This window comes from Paramisgurnus dabryanus, chromosome 11 (assembly GCF_030506205.2).
Source record: "Paramisgurnus dabryanus chromosome 11, PD_genome_1.1, whole genome shotgun sequence".
NCBI classification, from domain to species: Eukaryota; Metazoa; Chordata; class Actinopteri; order Cypriniformes; family Cobitidae; genus Paramisgurnus; species Paramisgurnus dabryanus.
In genome coordinates, this window is record NC_133347.1 from 16,060,216 (window position 1) to 16,087,242 (window position 27,027).

The 27,027-nt window shown below is 38.6% G+C and overlaps 2 protein-coding genes across 2 annotated transcripts; one reads left to right on the forward strand and one right to left on the reverse strand.

The window, feature by feature from the left end:
• The first annotated feature begins 1,932 nt into the window (after positions 1 to 1,932).
• rimkla (ribosomal modification protein rimK-like family member A) lies at positions 1,933 to 16,872 on the forward strand. Its single transcript, XM_065247131.1, has 5 exons — positions 1,933 to 2,550; positions 7,914 to 8,144; positions 10,720 to 10,806; positions 13,489 to 13,692; positions 13,850 to 16,872. The coding sequence occupies exons 1-5, from the start codon at positions 2,388 to 2,390 to the stop codon at positions 14,374 to 14,376; spliced, it is 1,212 nt and encodes a 403-aa protein (XP_065103203.1). The 5' UTR covers positions 1,933 to 2,387; the 3' UTR covers positions 14,377 to 16,872.
• A 116-nt stretch (positions 16,873 to 16,988) lies between these two features.
• Positions 16,989 to 25,684, reverse strand: zmynd12 (zinc finger, MYND-type containing 12). Its single transcript, XM_065247133.1, has 8 exons — positions 25,537 to 25,684; positions 24,771 to 24,912; positions 24,053 to 24,224; positions 21,075 to 21,244; positions 20,177 to 20,299; positions 20,025 to 20,106; positions 17,652 to 17,797; positions 16,989 to 17,124 (listed from the first exon to the last, which is right to left on the reverse strand). Exons 1-8 carry the CDS (start codon positions 25,656 to 25,658, stop codon positions 16,999 to 17,001), a joined length of 1,083 nt encoding a protein of 360 aa, XP_065103205.1. The 5' UTR covers positions 25,659 to 25,684; the 3' UTR covers positions 16,989 to 16,998.
• Positions 25,685 to 27,027: the final 1,343 nt, after the last annotated feature.

Consider the following 27,027-nt stretch of genomic DNA (forward strand, 5'->3'; position numbering starts at 1 on the left):
CCACTGGGACTGAAGGTAAATAAATATAAAATTTGTAATTATAGAGTTTAACATGTTAATTAATCTACCTTATGTTATTACTTTCTCAATGTTAATACTTAGCTCAGCATGGAGGTCTTGGCAACAAAGTTGCAAAGCACGACAGAAAGTAGTAGGCTATTTGGCCTTTAAAACTTTGGTTAGAATACTGCATTGGTTGCACTTTTTTTGGTCATCCAATAGATGACGCTGTCACCGGGGTCTTAAAACTTCAGCCTCGTGTACTGCGGCCTTCAGTTCGGTACGTTGCGCTTTTAAAAAAACATCAGGGTCAATTGTGGTCCTGAATATTACCTCTGTAATGGTGTGTTGGCCGTTTCTCATTTCAAAGGCTGCAGCCTCCGGAGGTCGCATATGCAGGCTGCTTACGTCATTAAGCCTGGTTTATTTAAGTTAACTAAACATACATTCTTAAGCCATAAGCACGACCTCCAGAGGCTGCAGCCTTCGGACTGAGAAATGGCCATTGGAAAATGGTTTTAAAATGCTATAGTTATATTATCCACTGGGTGGCACTGACTGTATGATCTTGCACTCAGAATGATACTGTGTGTATACATCAATTCCACGTCGCCCACAACATCACTGGGGTCTATCAGTTTTCATTGTTTTAAAATGGTGTTATTGCTTTGACTAAACCTACATGTTTATTTGTCCATCACATAGAACACATTTTGTTAAAAAGAGAATATAACACTTGTTATCACTTGTTTAGGCTGTGCAAGGTATGTGTCGTATTGAAAAATAAATAATCAGTAGGCTATCACGCCATGAAGGTACCGCCCTCTAAACATTTCTCGAAAGCTGATTGGCAAAGGAATTTAACGCTGGGGGTTGCTGGACGTATTGAGCCGAATTTGGAGCGATGCCAAGATGGTCCATTGAGCTGTAATGAGAGTTTACTGCATCTTTTAATGTCCATGTCGGGGGGGGGGGGGGGGATTTTTGTTAACTGTACAGACATTTCACAGCTTATTCTATAAAATGATTAATTTGGAACATTAACATAAAGGCCATTTACACCCCGGCTAAATTGTGTTATAAGTAAACCACAGTCTATCTGTTTAATAAAGAAACAGGAAAAAAACATCTAATGCCATTATCTTCTCTTCCCTCTATTTCTCTGTGTGTAAACAGAGCAAAAGTGGGTCATTTGGCATGTAAAGCATCATATGCATAACGTTACATACACTGACAATTTAATTTCGTTAGAACAAACGGATTAAAAATTACGAAAAAAATACTGGTTGTACATTGACTCAAAGACAGTCTGGCCCCCCATATTCGACATCTGCCCCTACAATAACACAATCGTCAATGTTTTGTTGTTATAAGGTTGCCAAGACACTAAATCGTCAGTTGAGTTACACAAAGGATGCGCCAGCGGACGCTGACATCCCCCCGCCTCTCTATGCGCATATACTTATGCATGGTCTCATTTGAGGGTGTATGTGTGTGTGTGTGTGGGGGGGGGGGGGGGTGTTTGAACCATTCTTTTTCTACTGCTTCAACACGTAGCGTGAGCGAAACAGAGGCGTTGGTATCCAAACTAAACCAAACCAAACCTCCCCAAGCCCGGTCTGAACCGGTTCTGGAGCAGTGCGCGCTCTCAGACGCTCCCTCCCTTTCTGTCCTGCTGCAATTCCTGCCACGCGCTCACACACAAAAAACCTAGCTGAGCACGAGCGCGCATACGTCACCCCCTCCCCCTCTGCCTCATTCCCATTGGCCCCCGCGGACCTCTCGAGCCTCCTCTTGTTCTCTTCTCAGATTGGCTCCATAAGCTGCCTCGATGAGGACCCTGACCTGCGATTGGTTGGTGTGAGTTCGAGCCCTTCTCCCTCATTGGACGTTGCGGGCAGTGCATGAGCGCGAGGGAAAGAGTTGTAAACGCGAAGCGCGTGCTGGAAAAAGCCGAGGCGTGTTGAGAGAAGCGCGAGCACCGGAGATCATCAGAGGCATCACTCGTCACAACATCCAGCCTCTCATCCGCCTTTTTCCCGAATTCTTTGCGGTTTTCGGTTTTGTCGTTGAAGTGTACATAGTGGTGAGAGTTAAAACCAGAGTTAATTAGCGAGGTTTTTGATCTACCGTGTTGGGGGCAGTTACCGTTGCCCCTCGGTGGGGGACCTCGTTATCATTTTTCGGGAGGCAAAATCGCAGCCTCTCACCGCGTGTTAGATCAAAATAACCACAGGTGGATTTTGTCGAATTTTCGTGGGGTCTTTGTTCTGGTCAGATCAAATTTTCTTTTAAACAAGTAAAAAAGCTGCTGTAAGTCTTTGTGTGGCTTTAGTTTCGTGTCTCCGTCGCAGCTATCCGAAGTTCCGCACACCAAGCTCCCCAACATGTGCTCCCGGGTGTGGTTTGTCACAGATCGTCGGATCAGCCAGGAATATCCGCAGGTCCAGATCCTGAGAGCCCTGAAGGAGCGCTGCGTCGAGGACGATGTTGAATTCCGTTATCTTTTGATGGATGAGATCGTTCTGACCATCACGGACGGACAGCTCGGTAAATACCATACGGGGACACACACTTCATTTAGAATTGCATTCGCTATCTATACAAGAACCGAAATAGTTTTTTAATCAGTTTGCTAAATAGCTGGTTAGTGTTGATAATTAGCGCTCTTGCAATGAGCGGATGTGCATCACCGTGTTTGTGTTTGTTGTGCCTGTGGATGACCGCCTAACCCACTTTTCACAATTCATTTACCACAACAGAAACTGTGGATGGGAAACCATTGAAAATCCTTATAATGTATATAAAAAAAGTGAATCTGTCGATAATGTGCGTGTAACGCCGTTTATTGTTGCAGGATGTGCGCGCGAATGAGCGAACAGTCACGAGTGTGCGGTGCGAGCGCGTTCGTTAACATAAAGCCTTGAGAAGGCAGATGGCGCGACGGTCACAAAGAGCTGCTATTTGTGTGTTTTAATTATATCAGAATACAATAATTTTGCAGAATTTGATGGGTTTAGGTTATGGTTATCTAGTCTGTAAGATTAAGTTGACAATTTATTCGATTTATTAGCCATCAGTGACGCATTCGCGCGAGACTCCACATACAAAGAGTTTTAATGGAAATAATCGATCCGTCACGTGCAAACCTCGTCTAAAATATAATTTAAACCGGTTTAATTAGCTAGAAGGTTTTTTTTTACTATGTTTTTGACAAATATTGGAGGAATAGTATCACGATGTGATCATATATTGCCTCGTGAACATGAAGATCATCCGATGTGCTTAACGAAATCAGCAACTAATTTGAATACAGAATCCTTATGAGTATGCATTACTGCACCTTTTACCGTAATACTATATAATAGTACGAACGAAAACATTGTTGAACGGTCGGTTAGTTAATCATTTTGAGACCAAGTGTGTGAATTTGGTGATCTTGCAGTAATCACTAAATTTGTTTATTTGTTTATTTGAAAAGGATCCCCATTAGCTGACGCCGAAACGACAGCTAGTCTTCCTGGGGTCCAAACAATACATACAACATCATTACAATCACAATTACTTCCAAAAATATCATGATAATAAATATTTAAAAAAAACAACATAACACACAATCAAACCTTACTCAACCAATCCAAAAAATATTATGATGATGAAAACAAATACACTCTTAGTCTTTTTTTAAAACCAGTTTTTCCCTTGATTTCACGAACACCAACAGGAAGATTATTCCATAACACAATTGACCTATAAAACACAGTTCTCTTCATAGAATCAGATTTAGGTAGGGGTAAAAAAATCTGTCTACTGTTAGCCCCTCGTGTATAATGTAAATGCATATCAGAAGTGTATGTTATTTTGTCATAAAAAAATTTAGGAGTCTGAGTATTAATGATTCTATGAAAGTATACCAACATATTAACAGATAGTCTCTGCTTGACCATCAGCCAATCAAGACGTTCATGCATCTCTACTACACTAGTTCTCAAAGAACACCTTAGAACAAGCCTTGCAGCCTTGTTTTGAGCCACTTGTAAATGTTTTAAATGACTGCTAGATCCAGCAGACCATACAACAGAACAATAATCCAAATGACACAAAACCAATGTACAAACAACACGTTTAAACAACTGTGAATTTAAAAACTGTGCACATTTACTTTAAATTAATGACTAATTGTTGCAGGTTGAGGTGTGGAAAGTTTATATTAAAGTTTGTAATGTTGATACTGTTGTTGCCTTGTGTGCTGGTGGGTGGGGCTTCTTTGGGGGTGACAGCATTTTTTTTTTTGGGGTGGTGCAGATGGTGAGTGGGACGTTGTGTATTTCGCATGGACCTGAGGTAAAGGGAGTGGCTATGCACCAGTGCAGTTCTGCCTAGGATCAGCAGCTTTAAGTTAAGATATGTGACTGCAACATGATGGACAGCCGGTCCAACAGGACAACCAGAACAGACATGCTAAGCAAAGCAGATAGGAATCAATGATAAGTAAACCTGCAACTTAACTGTAGAGCATGACTGTTGAAAGCAGGTTAAAATCCTAGTGAGTACATAGATCTAAAATGTATACCTATATATGCCTGCCACTTTGTAAATGAAAAGTACCCCCTTAATGGAAATGTGTGCGTGAAAGCATCACAACTGCGGCATGTTGTGTGTGTGTGTGTGTGTTTTTTTTAATCTGCTTGCCTGGATCCAGTCTCGGTTCGATTAGGTGGCGAACAGACGGTCAGTTTGAGATCTGTGTTTAAATCCCAACATTCTGCTGAGTTACATCATCAGTGTGAGACGCATGGATCCGAGTGGGTCAGCATATAATCATGACACAGGGAGAAAAGCTCTTCCCCTGTGTCCCACACAAAGCAATAGATTTGGACAAAAAAATCCAAACCTCATTAGTAAAAGATGTTGTGTCTTTAAATAGTTATTTTATTTGGTATAGCAGTATGTTGACAAGCACTGGAAGCAGGTGCATAGTTATCTTATCACCTGCTGTGTGTGTTTCCCCACACAGAAATCAAACAATCGATAAGCAGTCAATGTTCAGGGTGTTAATTTTTGACGACTAGTGTCCATTCCTCTACGTAATGAGAAATGTAACACCATTTTACCGTCTCACACTTACACAAGCTGCAGGCAAGCTCAAAAATAATAAAACCATGCAAATATTGCACACATGACTGCTTTTGCTTGTCTGTCGTGATTTAATGATCTTTAAACAGCCAGTTTAATGAGTCATTTCCCAGGTCATGTTTTCATATCTATTAATCTTATTATATGTGCAAACATGCCGTCATCACAGGAGGCTTCAGTGGATTAAATAGTATTGTATGGAGATTACATTGCTGTTTACATAACAAGTTTTTACATTTAAACAAACTTGTAAAATCAATATAGATGTAGTTCTGTGCTCAATCTGATTATCTTGTGTTTTATGACACTTCTGTGATTTCTGATTATTATCACTGTGAGTGATAATGAGCTTCAGCCTCACAGTGCTGATCTGGAATCAGTTCCTTGTGCCAGCCTGCAGATACGAGTCATAGATGCCACAATGATTGTGTAATTTAATGGTGTTTGTTTGTTGTGTCTGATTTGCTACTTGTATCCAGTACCAGTTTACCTCACGGTTACTGAATACCTCTGAAGTAGGTTAAACCTGTGTGTTGATACTGTGTTTAACACAGGCCAATAGATTATCCTGAAGATCTTGCTGGGTTTGATGATGACGTTTTTGTGTCTAAGCGAGACGGTCTTGTTTTTCAGCTTAAGACTGAACAGCTGCAGTAGATTTGACAAAGAAGTGTGGAAGATTGATGGCATGATTCGTATTTGTTCTGTAGCTGTAGATTATACAGGCTAAACTTGAGGCAGATTCAAGCTATAAAATGCTTTGTTTCTTTAGCAGTTTTCATTATTTAAACGCATGATAACAGCAAACAGTAATGCACTCTCACACACATGTGCACACAACGTTGTGAGGGCTGATATATGCGCTGTATATGTGTCATTTCCTGCGGAAATCAGTTAGACCTGATTGAACATTGAACCTATTTTAAACATCAGTCGGCCTTCAGGTCATGGCATCATATGATATACTAAAAAAATTAATAAATAGAAACAATTATATTCTTAAACTGTTACACTTTAGCAGGCAACTGAAGTAATGTTTCCTTACATTTGCATTTAATGAGGATGGATAAATAGTTTCATTAAAATGTGCAATGCTGTTTGGCCAATTCAAGGTGATATCACTCACCTTGGATTTGTTTATGTTTAGTATTGAACAGAATGTTAAAAAAAAGATAAGTTAAAGGGATAGTTTAACCTGAAAATATATATTTTACTTAACTGGCCTTCATGCTATCCCAGGCTTATGTCTGACTTTCTTTTTGTCAGTTAATTAATAATTAATTAATACTTTATATAAAAATTTCATTGTTATTTTCTAAATGGTGCTCAGGATATTGTATGTCTTCTGAAGCAAAACAATACATTTGTGAGAGAAAATGAATACTATTTTAAGGTTACTGATCAATACATTGCATATCCATGGAAACATGCAGATCAGCAAAATATATTCAGCTTTGGTGCCACATCAGTATCGTTGAATTTCTTTGGTTTTTTCATGCTTTATGATGAAAACAAATATTACTATAAATATTTAACTACAAATAGGTTGATGGCATTTAAAAATAGTGTAATTTGTTTGTGTTCAACTGAAGAAAGTAAGTCACATAGCTCTTGGATGGCACGAGGGTGAGTAAAAAAGAGATAATTTTCATATTTGTGTAAAGTATGCCTAGGTATTTTGAATAGTGTTGTTAGTTTATCTTCATTCTAAAGTTAAACTCAATCAGTTGTGAACAGTGTCTTTTTTTAATTCCACATAAGGCAGCTATCTATATAGGCATCAAGGCCAAGGTTTCGAAACAGAGCTTTGGTCTCTTTGTGTGGTTTGATTAGCAATAATTGTTTTTCTTGCACAGATTGCAAAAAATAAAATGTTATGTTATAAATTTAAATTAGGTGTTTGTTAAAGCTACATATATTCATAGGTTTTAACGTTGGGCTCCTTTAACTGCTTGCATTTAAAAGTCCCTTCTGCCTCTCGCTTTAAAATCCCTTTTTGATGTATGCAAGGAAGAGGGAGTGCTGATGAAGCAGTTGCCGGTGAAGATGCTGAGTCGTGCTTTGTGTGTGTTGCTCCATCCTAAGATGGCGGAGAGAGAGAGAGAGATTCTGTGATGCATTTTTGTTTTGTTTTTCTTTTCTTGTGGCTACCATTATATCATTTTTCTTACACTTCCTGTTCCCATCGCTTGCCGTCTCTTTAAAAAAATATGAAAATTAACACACGCTTGGTGTTTTGCAGTCATCTTTTAAAATTCTCTCAATTGATTTTGTTGTTCGTCTTCTGTGGTACATCTGAACAAATTGTCCTTTTTTTATGCCTACTCATGTTTGATCTTTCATAAATCTGTTTGTATTTAGTCAAAACAGGATATGCTAGGATCATCTCTAAACTGATTTTAGGATTTACTAAATGCTTTTAAGGCTAGTTTTTAAGTGAGCATACATTTTAAGTGAAATTTTAATTAAAAACAGTGTTGCAAAGTGGGTTAGTGGGTCAGCATGAACGCTGCAGTACTGACACGACCTTCTGCAGTATTGTGTAACTGCAATTTAGTTTTGCGGAGATGGTGGGTGTTGTAAACTAAGACCAGCTCGTCTGTCATACATCAAGTATGAGGGTGTTTGTGTGTGTGTGTGAGTGAAATGGAGGGAGGGATGGTGCATCCGAATAACATAAGTGACTCTCACTGGTTACATTGATACATGGGTGTAATCTCTCTACATTGATGTTGCACTGCACATTATTAATTTTCTATACGATTCCTCTCTCTCAGGTCTGCGGGTTGAGCAGGAGATGGTGACATCGTACCCGCAAGTTGCAGTGGTGCGCGTTCCGACCCCTTGGGTCCAGTCAGACAGTGACATCACTGTTCTGCGTCACTTGGAGAAGATGGGCTGCCGTCTGGTGAACCGACCGCAGGCGATCCTTAATTGTGTCAATAAGTTCTGGACCTTCCAGGAGCTCGCCGGTCACGGAGTCCCTTTGCCGGACACATACTCCTATGGTAAGAACTGAAATGAACTCATTCATTCTTAGTAAATATAGAGTATTTATTTGTCTTTGCTGATTTATATTGGTTTGGCTGTAGGCCAGGACTTTTATCTTTGTATTATCCTGATATTGGGTCACATTTAACGACAAGCTATCTTAATTGTTGTACTTAATTACATTTCAGTTACTTTTTAAACACCAACTGATGTTGATAAGAAAATAAAAAATTAACTTAAGAGTCAACAAATGTAATTGCTGCCATGTTAGCACTTCAAGGCCTATTCTTTCCTAATCTTTCTGGTATTTTATTAGGCTATAACACCTTAAAAATAAGCCTGGATCACATTAGTTTTTGTTGTACATTTAGCAGATCTAAAGTGACTCACAAAGATCAGAAAACAATAAAGCTATTTGACAATAATACAAGAAGTGCTTCTACCAAGTTGCTAGTTTTTACAAAATCGAAACAATTCCTGTTGAGGGAGTTTTTTATTTTATCAAAGATTTAGGAGAAAATAAATAGCAGGCAACATCTACTTGACAAGTATTCACAGAAAAGATTTTATTTGTGTTTTGAATGTTGCCAGAGATGTGGTTGACCGGACTGCGTTTGGAAGATCGTTCCACCAACAAGGAGTAGTAAAGGAGAATAAGCGGGAAATTTAGTGCCCTTTTGTGAAGGTGTCACAAGGTGCCGCTCATTCGCTGAATGCAAGGTTCTGGATGGGTTGTGGGCATGTAGGAAGGTGTAAAGTGTATGCTGGTGCAGTGCCAGTGATAGTTCTGTAAGTGAGCTGCAGTGACTTGATCGGTTGCCAGTGGAGAGAGATGAAAACCGATGTCACATGAGCTCTTTCGGGCTTCTGGAAGATGAGTCAGACTGCTGTGTTCTGAACTGCCCGTGCAGGAAGACCATCAAGGAGAGCATTACAGTAGTCCAGCCTGGAGATTACAAGGTCCTTGGTGATAAGTTGTGCCGGGTGCTTGGTAAGGTAGGGTCGTATCTTCCTGATGTTGTATAAGGCAAATTGACATGACCGTGTTTATCTTTGCAATGTGACCAGTAAAGGACAGCAGGTCATCAAAGATTAGGTTTTTTGGCAGTTTTGGATGGTGTAATGTTTGTGTTGCCAAGTTGAATCGAGAGGTCGTGCTGTCCCTTGGGTTGTGCCAAAAATACATGGGCTTATATAATTGTATATACATAAATATTTAATAATTTAATGATAAAAATGTTCAAATAGCATTTTATATGTTGAACACAATAGAAATACCATTACATTGACTTTGATTAGTTTTAAAGGGGCCATGTCACAAGACTTTAAGATGTCAAATAAATCTTTGGTGTCGCCAGAGCACATATGTGAATTTTTATCTCAAAATACCATTTAAATGATTTATTATAGCATGTTAAAATTGCCACTTTGTAGGTGTGTGCCAAAATGTGCCATTTTGGGTGTGTCCTTTAAAATGCAAATGAGCGGATGAAGTGCAAACACTGATCACAATGATGATGGTTTGTTGCAATTGAAACTTAATAGTGCTGTGAATTATTTTCTCTCTATCTCTTTCTCTCTGCACTAAATGGCTGTGCTGTGGTTGGATAGTGCAGATTAAGGGGTGGTATTATTATAATTAGAGCTCCTTATGACATCATAAGGAGAGACAGATTTTAACAACCTATTTTTTCACGTGCTTGTAGAGAAATTATTACCAAAACTAAGTTATTGGGTTGATCTTTTCACATTTTCTAGGTTGATAGAAGCACTGGGGACCCAATCATAGCACTTAAACATGGAAAAAGTCAGATTTTAATGCCATGGCACCTTTAATATTGTCTATGTCGACATGTCTGTATTTCTCATTAATTTACACATACACACAGGCTGTTGTTAGTTTAACCTGCTCCTGAAAATAAAAGCGGAAGCCCTCATGCTGCTTTATAGTAGAAGCAAACATGATAAACCATGGATGGGGTGAGATGAGGTGGGGGTTTATAAAAGCATTAAGAGCTGTTGTAGTGATGTGTTCCTGGCAGAGGCCTATATTGCATGCCCTGCATTCTCTCTCTCTCTTGCTCTCTCTCTCTAGCTCGCTCTCCCCCACTCTGCGCCCCCTTCCTTTGAAAGCTACTGCATCCATGAAGAGCCATTTTGTTTTTAAAGCATCGTGTGTTTGCATTCGAGCAGTTGTAATTGCTTGAAATATTTCTTTTCTCATTTGATTGATTTTTCTCTTTCCCCTTTCTCTCTTAATATTTTCCTGTGCGTTTCATTTTGGCTGCAGTTTGGTTGCACATATGGCCATCGTGTTTCATCTGAAACACATCTTAGAGCCATTAACCTTCACAAACTGGCCACGTAGTTGGACAGACTGCGGATCGGGAAACCGGAGAAGCTGTGCATGGCAACAAAACTGTCAGCATGGCAGTTCTTCTCATGTGGATATGAAATGTCTTGTTGGTTGTGTTTCATTATTGCTGTTTGCATTTCACTTTGGAATCTCACACCTAAGGCAAATCTCACAATTACATTCTTTACAAATTCATTAACCAGCGTGTGTTTCTGTGTTTGTATGCATATCTCCAGGGGGACATGACAACTTCCGCAAGATGATCGATGAAGCTGAGCCGCTGGGTTACCCTGTGGTGGTGAAGAATGCTCGTGGACATAGAGGTAAAGCACTGATCCTAGAACATCTGCTGCTCGTAATGGTTCTTTTTGGGGTTAAGAAAAACACGCCTCGAACCATCACATTTACCCAAATGTAAATTTTAGTCAGATTTGAGTGCTGGCAAACCTTTACCAGCCCAAAGGCACACACACACACGCACTATAAAAGCCTCAAGGAAGTTACATAGCATGTTGAATTTCAGGATAAAGAAACCAATACGCTTGGAAAAGCAGTCCCCCCTTTAACCTTAAAAACAAAGGCTGTCATTCTCTCCTGCTCAGTGCACACAGAGTGCCTTTATCCTGTGCTTTTTGCAGTAAAATGACTGTTCAGTGTAACATAAGTTGTTTGCTGATGATGATTATGATTTGCTATCTCGCAGTTATGCCAAGCAATTTTAAAGAGCCTCGGTTTCGGTTAGAAAAGTAAATATCCTGATTTTTGTTTAAATTTTTTACAATTTCTGGAGGGTGTTTGCGATCCTAATGTTTCAGGAAGCTGTAGTACTGCTTGTTGGCTGTGTCAGGGTCTGGTTTGTTGAATCATTGTGAGCCGGTTTGTCAAAGATTTAAATATTTCCTATATCACAGTTCCCTCTCAAAAAAAAAACTTAAATATAAAATCAGCCTGTAAGTGCTATTAAAATCTTAAAGGGGTCATGACATGTTTTTTATTTTATAGCTGTACATATTATGTTGCTCAAGTTATTTTGCAGAAAAAAACATATAAATTTAAGGAATTTATAACCTTTTACCCACCTTGTTTTTCATCCTCTGATTGAAACAGTCTGATTTGTGTGTTTCCCCTTCAAGAGCGTTTGGCCTGGTTCGGTGTCCCTCCCACTTCTATGATTGACAGCCTGCGACTTCTATGCAGTTTCACTACAAATGCAGCTTCTCAAACGGTCTTCTTAAACACTATGTGTGTTTTTCATGTCGCAGACAGCCAAATAAATCTCACAAACACAATGCTAAAAGTCTTTACCACTAAAGTAAGCATAGAAATGAATCACTAGCGAACACACATCATTCTCAGCTAGTGTCTACAAACACTCCAACGTTTTACTCTTTTAAACTGAGAATTGCACCCTAAATAATGCTCTTATTTCCAGCGACTGTGAACACGGATTATAAATGGAATGCCAGCGTGCGTACGTACGTACGTACGTACGTACATACATATACATGTTTTATTACATCTCCTGCTTACCTCTTGGACAGTGTATTTTAAAACTCGAGTATAAATGGGTCGCTGCCCAAAATATTACTTAAATAAAACTGCGTTTCTTGACAGTTTGCTGGATTCTTGTTTAGTCCAAAACAGTAGGCACATAAGTCAGCACTAATATGACATTACATCCGTTTTAAAAGTAAACTATCTGACCTCGGGATCTTTCAGAAGCCTTGCATTGTTTTTAACAGCCAGCAATGACCTAATATTTTAGACATCGCAGTCTTACGGTTATTACAATCTTATCGTGATTGTAAAGAACTACTCCTTCGGATCCCTTTGAGTTGCTGCTCTGACTGAAGTTCAGTGGGAGGAGCCAACAATACGATGATGTGATGTGTCTTTCTCTGGGACAAAGAATGGGAAGGCTGCAGACCTGAAGCAGGCAGGTCATATAAAATAAATATATATATATACATCCATGTGTACGTCTCTAATCCAGACTTTTTTTAGAACAATTACATAAATAATTCTGTTATTGTCAATAGATCAAGGCAAAATGAATTGCTCATGTCATGACCTCTTTAATTCATGGAAATTTCTTGTAAATATATAACATTTTTATCCTCGTTTTTCTCTTAAACGTCACTTTGAAGTTGTTTCGCATGAACAACCTTTTATAAAATGATTTAAAATTGTTGTCTAATAATCCTAAATGAGTTGAGGAGTTATGGAAGTCCATTGGAATGGGAACCCTGGTTATGGAAAGCAGAATATACCCTTAGGCTTTTTAAGTGAATTTTTCTTTAAGTAATAAACTCGGTGAACTTGTTTTGAAAGGTGTGCATTTAGTTAAACTACAGTTGAAAGTAAAACACACAATGTTGACCTTTGTCAGGCTGTGACATGTTGTAAAAGGTCCTCTGTGGGGAGTGGGGTGTGGTAATGGTAGCCTAAGGGTTAAATATCTGCAGGTTTACGCTGCGACCATCACCTGTGTGCCCTTGGGTACATAAATACAAGTTGCTTTAGAGGGCAGCGTCTGTTTGGATCTCACGTAATATTTTTGGTCAGTTCAGTGACACCTCATTATCTCCCTGTTTCCATCCTCTTGTTAATTAAAAGTGAGAATGAGATCCTGTTACACGGTGATTTGTAACATAAGTGTAACATTTTGTTAATGTCTAACAAATAAGGAGTGAGTTTGACAATAATTGTATTTAAATGATGTAATAGCCCCTTCACTTCTTTTGGGTTTGGTCCACGTGTCGCCTTATCAATCATCATTGCTTTAGAATAATGAGAGGTGACAGCCTCTGATTATGTTTCGAATTTTTTGAGGTATTGCTTAAACTCCATTAGGGGAAAAGCAGCGAATAACAACACTATGGTCTGGGCAGCTTTTCAAATAAGAAATGTGGAGCCAGCTTGCTTGCTTGATGTCTTGCATTACCAGTAGATGCAGCTTTGATGATTATACATTTAACACTGTGCTCTGTTTTTGATCGGGACAGGGAAAGCTGTGTTTTTGGCCCGGGATAAGCACCACCTCTCAGACCTTTGTCACCTGATTCGCCATGACGCCCCATACTTGTTTCAGGAGTATGTAAAGGATAGCCATGGACGAGATGTGCGGGTGGTTCTGGTGGGGGGTAGAGTGATCGGATCCATGCTCCGTTGCTCTACCGACGGACGTATGCAGAGCAACTGCTCGCTAGGTACGTGTACAAGTTAATCTTTTGTTTGTCATGTTTTGTGTATATAAAATGAAGATTCATAAACTAGAAATCTTTGTAATTGTAAAATGGCAGCTCGAGAGCTGTGCATGTCCAAAGCTTCTCATGACTGACAGCTCTTTTGTTTCTCTCTCTCTAGGTGGAGTAGGAATGATGTGTCCCCTTAGTGAACAGGGAAAGCAGCTTGCCGTGCAAGTGTGCAATATTTTGGGAATGGACGTGTGTGGAATCGACCTGCTCCAACTGAACGATGGCTCCTTCGTGGTGTGCGAGGCTAACGCCAACGTGGGCTTCATCGCGTTCGACCAGGCGTGCGGGATGGACGTGGCGGGCATCGTGGCCGACTACGCCCTCTCCCTGCTGCCGCGCCGCCTCAACAGGAAGATGTCGCTGCTATCTGTAGTCTCCAGCACCAGTGAAACCAGCAGCGAGCCGGAGGTGTGTATTCCCACCGGAGTGATAATCCCGACAGAGGTGTGTATTCCCAACGAAATGTGCCCTCCCGGTCCTACCTGTGCCATCCCCGACACGGGGTCCTCCATGAGCACGAGCTCCACCTCAAGCGAAAGCGAGCAGGATCTTAACGAAACGGGGCCCGCCCCTGTCGCTGCCGATCCCACCTATAATATCAACTCCCTTCTCGCGAGTGAAATAACTGTTGACTGAGTGCGCTGGAATGGCCGCCACATGCACACGCATACACATACATTGAAGAGCGACATACATACTGAAATGGACATTATACATACAGATGCACATGTGTAATCTAACTAACCCTCCCTATAAACCCGCCCCCCCAGTCTGAGGCTGCTCCCCTGATGTTTCTTTTCCATTGACAAGCTTTAGGATCATACAGCGCAGACTGGAAGTGCATTATATTGAGTACACTCCAGCCTGACTGTAGTGCACCAGCTAAATATATGCGTTTGCCACTGTAATACAAGGGTGCATGCACTGTAGAGTGGTTTATTGGGATAAGACTCCCAAATGTAACTAATCTGTTACTTTCGAACTGGATTCTGATGTACATACTGTGGGTTAGCGTGCGCGCGCACACACACACAATCTTAAGGTTATATTAAAGTTTGTATTATAGAGAGAGAATGAATGAATTGTCTGTTACAAACCCTTTGGTGTAATGCATTACGTGTGGGGGCAAGAGCGAAAGATTATGGACCCAAAAATGCAAAACACATTCCCTCCTGCGCCCTGTACAACTGGAAAGCGATGTATTCTGTTCAGATTGCATCCCCCTCTTATCTCTTTTAAAGCATGAATGAGTATTTTAGACTGTTGCAATGGCTACCTGTAGTTAATGAATTACTGCTGATCAGACAAGCATAAAGGTTTCATTTGCTCTGCCGGTGTCTGTTTAAACTGACTTGACTGTGGGACCAGTTTTGAATGACCTTTCTGAGTGTTTAAATGAGGATTTGGTCCACTAGATGAATTCTCGTATACATCTTTTCATTTGTATGTCTGTAAATGAGTCTGCCATTTTAGGATTCCCTGCTGTCCACCATTTTGAACTGGTTAAAGCTCTCCATGTTCTTATTCGCATTTGATGTGCAACTTGAAATACTTGAGATTCATTTTCTGATGTCAAACATTCAAATCAGCAAATGACCTCAAGTCAATCTGCATGTTTGCCACACCAAAGGCAAATGATGATATCCCACATATTGGAGTCTGAACAGCGAGATGCGTAGATTTTAAATACTAATGTTTTTACCACAAGGGCTGAACATTTTTGCCAACACTAAACGCTTATGATGAATAAGCTATTTGCTACTTCAAAGCTTTGTTTGTACAAGAATAAAACTGAAGTGTCAACTCGAATGGGTGCTACAACTTCTTTTAATTCAGCCCAGTGGTTAAAAAGCCATTGGTAACCGGAAAGTTGTATTGACTCGATTTAATCTTAATCATTAATTTGTTTTATTAAAAGTTATTTGTACACAGATATTTCTGAAATTAAGCCATCTTGGAAACGTTAATTCTTTCTGGAAGTTTTAGCAGACATCCAGCAGATTAAATATTGCAACCTGGACTATTTGCACATTTGCATGTACATTTAAATTCACATCGAGTCTTAAGGCGAACCGCATATAACGATAAACCTCAAGTTCACCACGGACCAAACTCACAATCCGAACCAGCTCAGAATGGTTTACAATGGTAGTCACGGAGTGTAGATCAATTGCAGTGGGATTCACACTTTGATTCAGAATCAAATTTAGTGCTACCGTTTACATTGAAACTAGATTTACATTTAGAGTCAACTCAGGGAAGCAGCCTTGATCAAATTCCTCACCTTGAAAACGTGACATTCATGCTATTCAGTCCTGCCTGTGTGTATCAATAAACAAAAAGACAAAGATTTAAGAAATGCATCCTGTGGGACCTTATGGTTACATGCACTCTGTTCTTGTTTGTTTTATATTTAGTGTTCCGTTTTCCTAATTTATTTTTCATTTTTGAAGGAAGTAAAAACTGGTTTGTATGCGATTTATCTTGTTTGGGAAAGGCAGAAGAGCGAGACGTTTTATCGAACAGAAGTTTACCACCTGAGTCGCACACGCACACACTCGCTCTTCTCACCACCCCCTCAAGTGTTATGATTCGCTGTACTGTGCGTGATGTGTCCCGTCATTTCACGCACACGGAGATGTAAAGTACAGCACACCATATGGCTTTGGACTTTAAATGATTTGCCTCAACTTGTTTTAGTTGAACACAACAGGACAATCTCACCCATGTTTAATCAGTACACATTTAGTACAATAGTAGTATTAAAGGCTTGATCATTCTGATTAGTAAGGTACCATTGTACCCCTCTGATTTATGTGAGATAAGACTCCTTATACTCATTGGCTATTGAAGTAACAAAGTGAAAACAAAACCAACAGTTGCTGCTAATGACCACTTTACTCTTTGGTATGGAAAGGGAAATGTTTTGAGAATCCATGTGTTCGTTTCATTGCCTCATTGTTTTCTTGATTTTTAGTGGGACCTTAATGCCAAAAACCAAGCAATGTTGTATAATTTAAAACAAGAACTTAGTGATAGAACGCTAACATTGATGTTATGTGTTATGACGTAATAATAACATTAATAACAACAATAAACACATTTTAAAAATGTCCAGAACTTGAGAATGTCTTGGATGCTTGTCTGTTTATTTCACATCATGGTTTACAGACTAACCTAGTGCTAGCTAACACGGTCTATTCATTTAATATATAATGTCATAAGTTAACATTGCACTATAATGCATGCATTTATATTTTATTGTGGTAGGTCTATGTTGTGTTTTTCAACAAAATGCAAGAGATTTTGGATGGCCTCTTTCATGCTGTTTTGATCGTTCAACCCTTCAATCAACATCTCAGCCTTCTTCCCATATTCCAGTGCCTACGCACACAAACACAGACCTATTAATATATTTCATCTCTATATCTTGCAAAATCATCTAAAAGTGTCTTAAAGTCTCTCGGATTATTGCTGATTTACAAACATAAGCGGCAGAAAAGTAACTGATATGAGCGTGAGGATTATAGCTAGTTTTATTTGTATTTTTTTATTGTTTTACACAAAATGAAAATGTTAAAATGTTTTTGAGTTCAATTGTTTGTGATACGTGCTTTGGGGCTGAACTGTGATCTCATATAATCTCTAGGGGATATCACGGAAGTGGAGGGAATCCTGTCGGAGAATCCCATAATAACCACAGTCTGGCTGTTAATTTCCCTCATGGATTTACTGATTAGTGCTAACCTGCAGTGACGTTAATAACCTAAACATGTTCCTTGTAACGTGTACAAATAGATCTGGAATCAAAATCCTCCAGGAACAAACTTGGCTTAGACAGTCGGTAATAATGAAACAACATTTTTATGCATTAATTTACCCAAAACTAGTATACTGATATTTTGATTTACCTTGGAGTAGTTGTTAGAGAGCAACCACAGCATTGCCAGAGAATGAAACAATATAGCTGACAGGTCAGAGCAAGGTTTCTTATGATGTTCCTCAAAGTCTTGAATGCATCTCAACATCTGATCGACCTCCACACACTGAGCCTCACCTACACACACACACACCAATAAAAGTAATCTCACTTTCAGTTATAATGGTTTCCAGTGTCAAAGAAATGAAATAGTGCAGTCATTTGATCTCCCATTGCCATTAATAGTGATTTATCTCCTAAAGAAAGTAAACCAAGGAAACTCCCATGAGATAATAATGGCATGATTTTGGTAGTACTAGTGTCATGGTCAATCAACTGAGCTACAATATCACTGAAAAAAAAAGCAAATATATTGTCAGAACTAACAAAAATGCCTCAAATATTAAAGAAAAACTATGTTATATATATATATATATATACCTACCTTTTTTTTTTTTAAACGTGTGCACTTAATCTTTGTACAACACTTTGTGAATGTATTAGCAATTAGCCTAGCCCCATTCATTCCTTAGGATCCAAACAGGGAGGAATTTAGAAGCCACCAAACACTTCCATGTTTTCCCTATTTAAAGATTGTTACATAAGTAGTTACACAACCAAGTATGGTGGCACAAAATAAAAAGTTTGTTTGGATCCTAAGGAATGAATGGGGCTAGGCAAAATGCTAACACATTCACGACACCCTGAACAAAGATTAAAAGTGCACACAATGAAAAAAGATAGGTATGTACTATGTATTAAATTTATCTGTTGAGGTAAGAACATAACAAAACATTGAAAAACGGTGGTGTTTTCCTTTAATGCATCTGATCTCAAATGACTTAACAAGTTTATGTTTCATGAGAATTGAAAAATTTCCTAAAGTGACTAACGAATGACAGAGCACTTCATCTAATTTCTCTATTAAGCTATGTATGTGGGGCAAATAGGCTCCATAATGAATTCCCGTGTTGAAATGCCCTAATAAGGGTAAACATAGCCCCATTAATGGGACAAACACTGACCCATTTCTGATGCTCCTGTAGGTCATAAATAGAGTTTATCCAATTTGACAATGATTTAAGTTGCTTAAACTGTGAGGATAAAGAGTCTGGTGTAACTCTCCACTGCCATCTGACATCATCTTCATTGCTATCTGATTTGGAGAGAGAATATAAATAACACTGGCTAGTGCCCTACAGATCACATCAGGTCATACTTGATGCAGTCACACATCCTGAGCTTTTCGCTGCTGTACATTCATCTGGTCAGGAGTTATATCATGATGTGGCTGGCCACAGGGTGGAACCAGTGTCAGCCTACTGACCTTGGATCAGCAGTTAAGAGGCCAGAGAACAGGAAGGATCAGTGCTTTCTCAAGCACACTGAACACCGGACAGCTGGGATGGACACTGGGTTAAGCCCGCCACGTCACTTAGCCCAAAACACGACTGAGGTTAATAAGCTTAGAAAGAACTAGGGCAGGGGCGTGCACACAGCAATCATGTTTCCCTTGAACTTAGTTATCAATGGAGCAAAGCAGGTTTTGCCCCGGGACACACTCATGATTTCATACACAATTCCTGACATCATACTTAACACAAACACACAGGCATCTGGGTTCAGGCTGTTATTAATGCTGCACAGATGTAACATTTAAAGAGATCATCAAATGAATAGAAACTAATTTTGTGTCATTTTTTATTTTACATTTAACAATACTGAAAAGTGTCAAATCTGTGGCATTAGGGTGTTATCAAAACATTCCTCATAAAAAATGTTTTAATGATCCTGATCATTCCAACATAGCAACACTGACTCGACTAAAAATGTGGATTTATATAACGTCGGGCAGGGCTATGTCTGTCCATCCGCAAATTTGGATTACAAAAGATGGTCAGAAAAGCATATTGATATTCCGAAATAGCTACTTGATTATTTCGTATAATGCTAAGCTGATAATATCAGCTGTACTGAACCAGTGCGGTTTGGCCTCAGGGTAGGTATATGAGTGTGCTTTAGGTAAAGATATTCACTAGCAGCCTTTCCCTACCAACGTGTATTTAAAAAATTCTGGCTTATTGCCAGTGTTGGAAACCTGTAGTCAACCATTACTTTGCAATTACACTAGTCGAGACAAAAGTTACACACTTAATCTCAGCAAACATTAATAATGTAGCCACAAAGTCACAATAAAATTACGAACAGACAGAAAGAGACGTGCGGTTGCGATGGGGCCAGCATCACAGAGCTGGCCGGCCAGGTGATGGAACCTCTTTGTTAAGTGCACAAAGACTAAGCTGTGTTTGTAGATGTGCCTGTGTGTGATTCCGACAGGAAGGTTTAATGTCTCTAAGCTACTTACCAAAACAGTCCTCTGGCTCAGTGCCACTCCGACTGATCCTTTCCATCAACCTACACAGGTGAGCGTGCCAGAAACCTGCAACCTGCACACAAAGTACAATGAGCTGGGTTTTAAACACATAGATTCAGAGACTGAGATGTAGGTGTGTTGACCTCTGTGTAGAGCGAGTGGGTGATGTCAGGCTTGTTTTGCTTTAGAAACACATCAGCCATGAGGAAATACCCTCCACATGTCTCAGTACTCTCCAATCCAAACACCTCACTGGCGTAGTACACCTACAGCACACAAATTATAAAATGTATCGCCACACATACAGCAGGGATAAGTCATGTGCACATCATCAATACACACATATATGACCCTGCACCACAAGGCTAGTCATAAGCAGCACGGGCATACTTGCAGCAATAGCCAACAATACACTGTATGGGTCAAAATTATAAAAAGTCATTATGATATTAAGTAAAAATCATGTTGCATAAAGATATTTTTTTATTTTTTTATTTCTTACCATAAATAAATATATATATATATATATATATATATATATATATATATATATATATATATATATATATATATATATATATATATATACAAAAATGATCATTAGTAATATGTGTTGCAAAACACTTCATTTGGACAACTTTAAAGGCGATTTTCTCAATATTTAGATAATTTGGAACCTTAAGAATCAATTTTCAAATAGCTATATCTCAGCCAAATATTGTCATATCCTAACTAACCATACATCAAAGCTTATTTATTCGGCTTCAATTGAAAAAATTGACCCTGCCTGTAAAAACATCTTTTGCTGTTTTTTTCCTTTATTCATAAAATCATCCAACATAATGTAAAGAACATTCTGTGCAAATATACCCTTGATTTTTTTATATTGACTGAGTAAGGTCATGTAAAAGATTAAAATTAAAGTGAAATCAGTGATTGAAATTAAACTTTTAATCTCAATTTTAATTTATAAGACTTTAGTCTGGATTTCTCAGAAAGGGTCACTTGTCCACACAGCATTCCACACATGCTAGGACTTACATCATTGGAGAAATGAAAGAGAGCAGACGGGTATTTTCCTGTAGCGGCATGCAGACGGCCCAGCATTCGATGTAGCTGATGAAGGACAATGGGACTACAACCTGGTGTGTTCATTACAGCCCACTCAGCCTTGGAGAGATACTCTTGAGCCTGGGACATAGAATCTAAACCTAGATACACATTAACAGACATACACTGAGTGAATTGATACCTTTTAAAGTTCAATTAGCTGTACGGTCTGAACTGACTCCATATAACCTTTCCTTTATTAAAGGGACACTCCACTTTTTTGAAAATATGCTCATTTTCCAGCTCCCCTAGAGTTAAACATTTGATTTTACAGTTTTGGAATCCATTCAGCTGATCTCCGGGTCTGGCGGAACTACTTTTAGCATAGCTTAGCATAATCCATTGAATCTGATTAGACCATTAGCATCACACATAAAAAATTACCAAAGAGTTTGGATATTTTTCCTATGTAAAACTTGACTCTTCTGTAGTTACATAGTGTACTAAGTAAGACGGAAATGATATTACGCAATGCCCGAAAATAGTCCCCTGCTATTAAAAGTTACTAAGGGGACTATTTTCAGCTGCTGCGTAATATCATTGGGCCTCCTGCAGCCATGTTACGGCAGCAGAGTCCTTGATTATTAATGAGAGAATAGGTCTAGCCATATCTGCCTAGAAAATCACAACTTTAAATTTTTCGTCTATCTTAGTACACGATGTAACTTCAGAAGAGTCAAGTTTTAAATAGGAAAAATATCGAAACTCTTTGGTTATTTTTTAGTGCGATGCTAATGGTCTAATCAGATATTGTGCTAAGCTATGCTAAAAGTGGTAGCGTCAGACCCGGAGATCGACTGAATGGATTCCAAAACGGTAAGAATCAAATGTTTAACTCTAGGGGAGCTGGAAAATGAGCATATTTTCAAAAAAAGTGGAGGGTCCATTTAAGGTTCATCTAAATGTGTTCATGCTGGTTTAAACTGGTTCATGAAGGTTTAATGATAGAAATACCAGGTGAACCGACACAGCAATGAGCTTGCTTGTTAATCTAGTTATGTTAACTACACAGGGCTCCAGACTAACTTTTTTTACTAGGAGCACAGTGGCCCCCAACTGAAAATTTTAGGGGTGCAACCAGAAATTTAGGGGCACACGCCGTAAATCAATATGCTAACCAAATATTCACATTTCTACTAATTTCCACTGTATTACTAATAAAAACTTTAATGTTAGATGCAGAAAGTGCAATGTGCGTTTCAAATTCAGTATCACATCACAAAAAAGTCAAATTTACTGGTTGCACATGTGCGACTGGATGTAAAATTCAGTGGCACACTCTCAAATTTTGGTGGCAAAATCTGGAGCCTGCTATAATATATGCTTGTCATACAGCTGAGGACTTACAGTTATTGAAATACCTGTGGCCGGTTGCATAAAACTTTAAGACTAGTCTTAAAAGCTAGTCAATTTTTTTCTCCAAGACTGATTATAACTGTTTTAAGTATGTTACTTAGAAAGGTAGATTGGTCTAATTTAAATCCAAATAATAAGACTCATTAGTCCCAACTAACTGCTAGTTAGTCAGAATCATTCTTAAGACGCAGTCTTAACATCACGGCTATATTTATGCAACTGGCAACTGGACGATGTATTGTACTGTGTAGACTATGGTCAAATCTCAATAGTGAATATGGGTGATTCTTGCAAAATTAGACTAAAGGGGTATCATGAAACATTTTGATAAAAAAGTAAAAAGCAAAGTAAGAGTATCAAAATAAGAAGCATACAGTTACAAACATCTCTTCATGTACTATTTTGCACATGATTTCAAATGACATCATACTAACCAATTTTGTTGTTTTTTCCACATTTAAGGGGAAAATTTTCATTACCGCAACGTGTCCATGACTGGATTTGGGTTCTTTGACATGGAAATATTTATAATAATAAATCTACAAAATAAAAAGCTTCAGTGCATGTTATACTATAAACATTTACAGTAAAGAAACATGTGGTATTTGGTGATCATTGGCAAATGTAGAGACAATAATAAGGAATATAAATGTGTCCAAGACCAATTTTCTCATTCTCCGCAACAATTTTCAATCATTGTTTAAGCCCTCAAGGAAATAACATGTTTTTTTATTGTTGGAAGGGACATAATTGACTGTGACACTCAAGATGGCTACCAGGTAAGCAGTTCCTATTTTTTCTTTCAAGATAAAAGTTGACATTTTGTTTGTCATATAACCTAGACAACTTTTTAGTACCGGAACATGAGTTTGTAAATGCATATCATTAATGTAATATCATATGCGGTAATGATAATTTTTGGTAATGTTCATCTAAAAAATGTAAATTATTCTATAGGAAATATTTTTTAAATCCTCTAAAAATAATGGTTATAGTAAGTTCAGACCTTAATCTTAAATGTGCAAAAAATTGGCTTCAAGGGCTTTTTAAAAATTCTGATGCTGGACACCTTCTAAATCTGGATTTCGTGAGAATCACCCATATGCAGTAAGAGCTTTTGCACATCTGTAGCAGCAGTCCATCACATCCTGAATTACATAACAGTGTCTTTCCCCTCTGTTCTTGTCCAAGCCCTGCCTCTTCAGCGCACCAGTGGACCATCCCAAAGAAAGTAAACAGGTCTTGATGCCAGCATCACTTATTGAGAGGAAGTTATTGCCTGTCAGACTTTGGAGAGGTTCGGGCAGGGAAGCGAACTATGAAGTTATTATTGTTGCTCTTTATCTAATGGATGGTGGAGAGTTAAAATTAGTACAGCCGGACATTAGTATCTTAGAGTCATGGAAAAATAAGACATTTGCATGCCTGTGCTGTGGGCCTACTAACATTTCCCAAGTTTAAAGCCAAGAAATCATTTCCAACCCTTTTGAGAACTGTGTGTTAATGTCCACGTATTTACTTGTTGCTGATGGAAGTGCTTGCGTGCATCTCACCTATATTAGCATGTGCAAGCAGGAGATAAGCTGGTACCAGTTTAATGGAACGAGGTCCGTACAGCTGCACGGCCCAACGCAGGAAGAGAAGAGCAGCTGGTATCGCATGATGAAACCTTTTACTGGACACCCACCTTTGTGCCTCTTCATGGGCAATCTTTATTAGCTCCTTCTAATGTCCATTAAAATATACATCAGACATCCACTGTTAACTTCATTATTTATGTTAAGGATAATGTACATGCTGCCGGTTGTTATCGCAAAATAAACCCGACAGGGAGATCACATTGAAGCGGTTTGTTTTGTGATAACACGAGTAAATAACTGCACATATTAAATAATGATTTGAAATGTTTTGGCAGCAGGTATTTCGTTTATGTTAGCACAAAAAATGTTACAGCGGAGTGATGCATTTAACATAAAAGTAGTGCCGGTCAACATGACTCGCAGGATCTAGGTAAGCTGTGTCGTATCATTTTAAGCGTTGTTATCGGGTTGTGGCTAGAAGAGATACAGCTACGGCCAAAATCTCGTGAAATATCGCCGGATGAGCGCTGTTTTTATCTGAATCCTACCCCAGACCTAACCCAGCATCTCGCGAGATTTGGCCGTTGCTGTATCCGGTCTAGACAGATTTGGAATGACAGACCTTCAAATGTATCGACTGACCAATCAAAATCAAGAATTCTTAAGAGACGTGTAATAAGCAAACGTAAACCTGTTTCTTCAGGGTCTCTGTATGGTGGTGTTCCCGGTCAGCATGCAACGTTTGGAAGGGTGCAGGTGCGTGAATGGACACCAGTAGAAGACAGACTTTTTCATGAACACTGATCCAGTCGGCCTGCTGGTGGTCATTGTCACTAACGTTATACAGAAACAGAAAGAAATACATATAGGCATATACACAGTGGGACAGTAAAATTGTTTTATTTGTGGGATTGGTTATGTTAAACTTAATAAACTGGACTCAATTTTGATTAGGGAAGTGGAATGCGTGTAGCTTGCCCTTTAAAAGCTGCCTGTCCGTCAAATCGCATTCTGTTTGTGAAGAGAAAAGAAACTGACCGGCTGACTATGAGATAGACATTTGCATTGTTGTCATTGAGACCGTGAATATACGTTGCGGGCATTGTGGCGTCTTTAAAATAGCAAGTGAAAACTCACAAAAACACACGCTTTCCCCACTCATGCTGCTTTTTTCCATGGTTGGTTGAAAGAACGCATGGCTGGCTATTCTCTTCCCTCTGCACATAATTTCTCCTCCAGCTGTTTGAACTCACTCAACCCTTGCATCTTTCTGCAGTCACACGGCTAACAGTGAACATGTGTGTTTATTACGCCACCTGGCGTCTGGCGCTATTATGTAACGCATTTATTGGTACACTGAGTTTTGATATTGAAATGAATGGTTCAAAGTGTCCCAATTTACGCGAATTCATTATTTAAATACTTAAATGTATAAATATAGGCGGCGTGAGACTCACCAGTAAAGGGTGACCCGGCAGTTTGTGCATTGGAGTTTTGCAGGTTTCTGGCAAAGTATGCATAGTTTCTTTACTCCTTTGGGATTTGCGAGCGGGTTCATGGTTATCGACATACTAAACATACAAACCTATAATAAAACCGCAATTTTATTAACTTGAGGCAAAATGGATAAAAAAAATCCAAACGGATAAAAATATCTTAAAAATTGAGTTGACAATGGAAGCGATTTATTTGTTAATAAAAAAATCAGTACACACAATATAACGTTTATCTGAAACGAGCAGTTTTGTTTGCGTCTCAATACACAACAGTGTAGACTTGTTTTGGAAATAGTTTCCATGGATATGACCTCGAGCCGGATAAACTACAGCATGTTCATTTAAATATTTTCAATAAATATTTTCATAATTAAATAAAAATATAAAAACAAATTTCTAAAATTGTTTTAATGTATTGTAAGTACATTTATTAGACTTTATTACAATTAGTTAACTCTTATATGGGACCTAGAGATTTGTCGACACCTAGTGGCGAAAATAATTGCAGTTTCATACTTTTCAAATTTTCTAGAACAGTGTCTCAAATTGGGGGAACATGCAGGTGAGATGGTGCCGGGGGGCCCAGTTTAATAACATTTTTTAAAATAAATTAATTTATCATAAATTCTATGTAATTAAACCTCTGAAAAATAAGGCTACTAAGCAACAGTGCTACACTGATTAATTTAATATGTTTTATTTAATACTAGGGATGGGCATTCGATTAAATTTTTTTAGTCGATTGTCGGGAGAATTAACGATCGACTATCGATTAATCATTAATATTTTTATAATGAAAAAATAATTATTTAACTTTTATAATTAAAAAATGTTGAATACAAAAACACAGCGTGTTTCCCTCCATGAGACCTTTATTACAAGATCAACTTGTGGCAGACAGTTAAACTACATTTAGTTAGACATACGGAACATATATGCGCTTGAATATGCGGTGCTCTAAAGCAGCGGAACCTGCAGCTGCGAGCCGCATTCTTAAACAAAGACCTCATTTGTTCCAAAAAATCATGACCTCTTCATTATTATTTTTTTGAAATCAAAACGGAAGGTCACAGATAACGGAGTATGGTGTCAAATATTGCACCCTGGTGGTAAAATGTTGAATTGCTGCCACACAGTGAAATTCATTTAATTGCTTCAAGACCCACGCTACGCTAGGCAACGCAACCTGCATTAGATAAAAGAAGTATTCGATTAATCAATAACAAATTAACGTCATCGACTAAATTCTTAACGATCAATTATCGATCGTCGATTAATCATGCCCATCCCTATTTAATACAGATTTTAACGCCAAAAAGGTTTGAGAACCACTGTTCTAGAAATGTAAATACTCAGAGCAAGGAAAACATTGAAACTGCATATACTGTGCACTTATATGTTTAGAGTACATGCACGATTTACAATTAAATAATTTTGTATTGTGCACTTTTG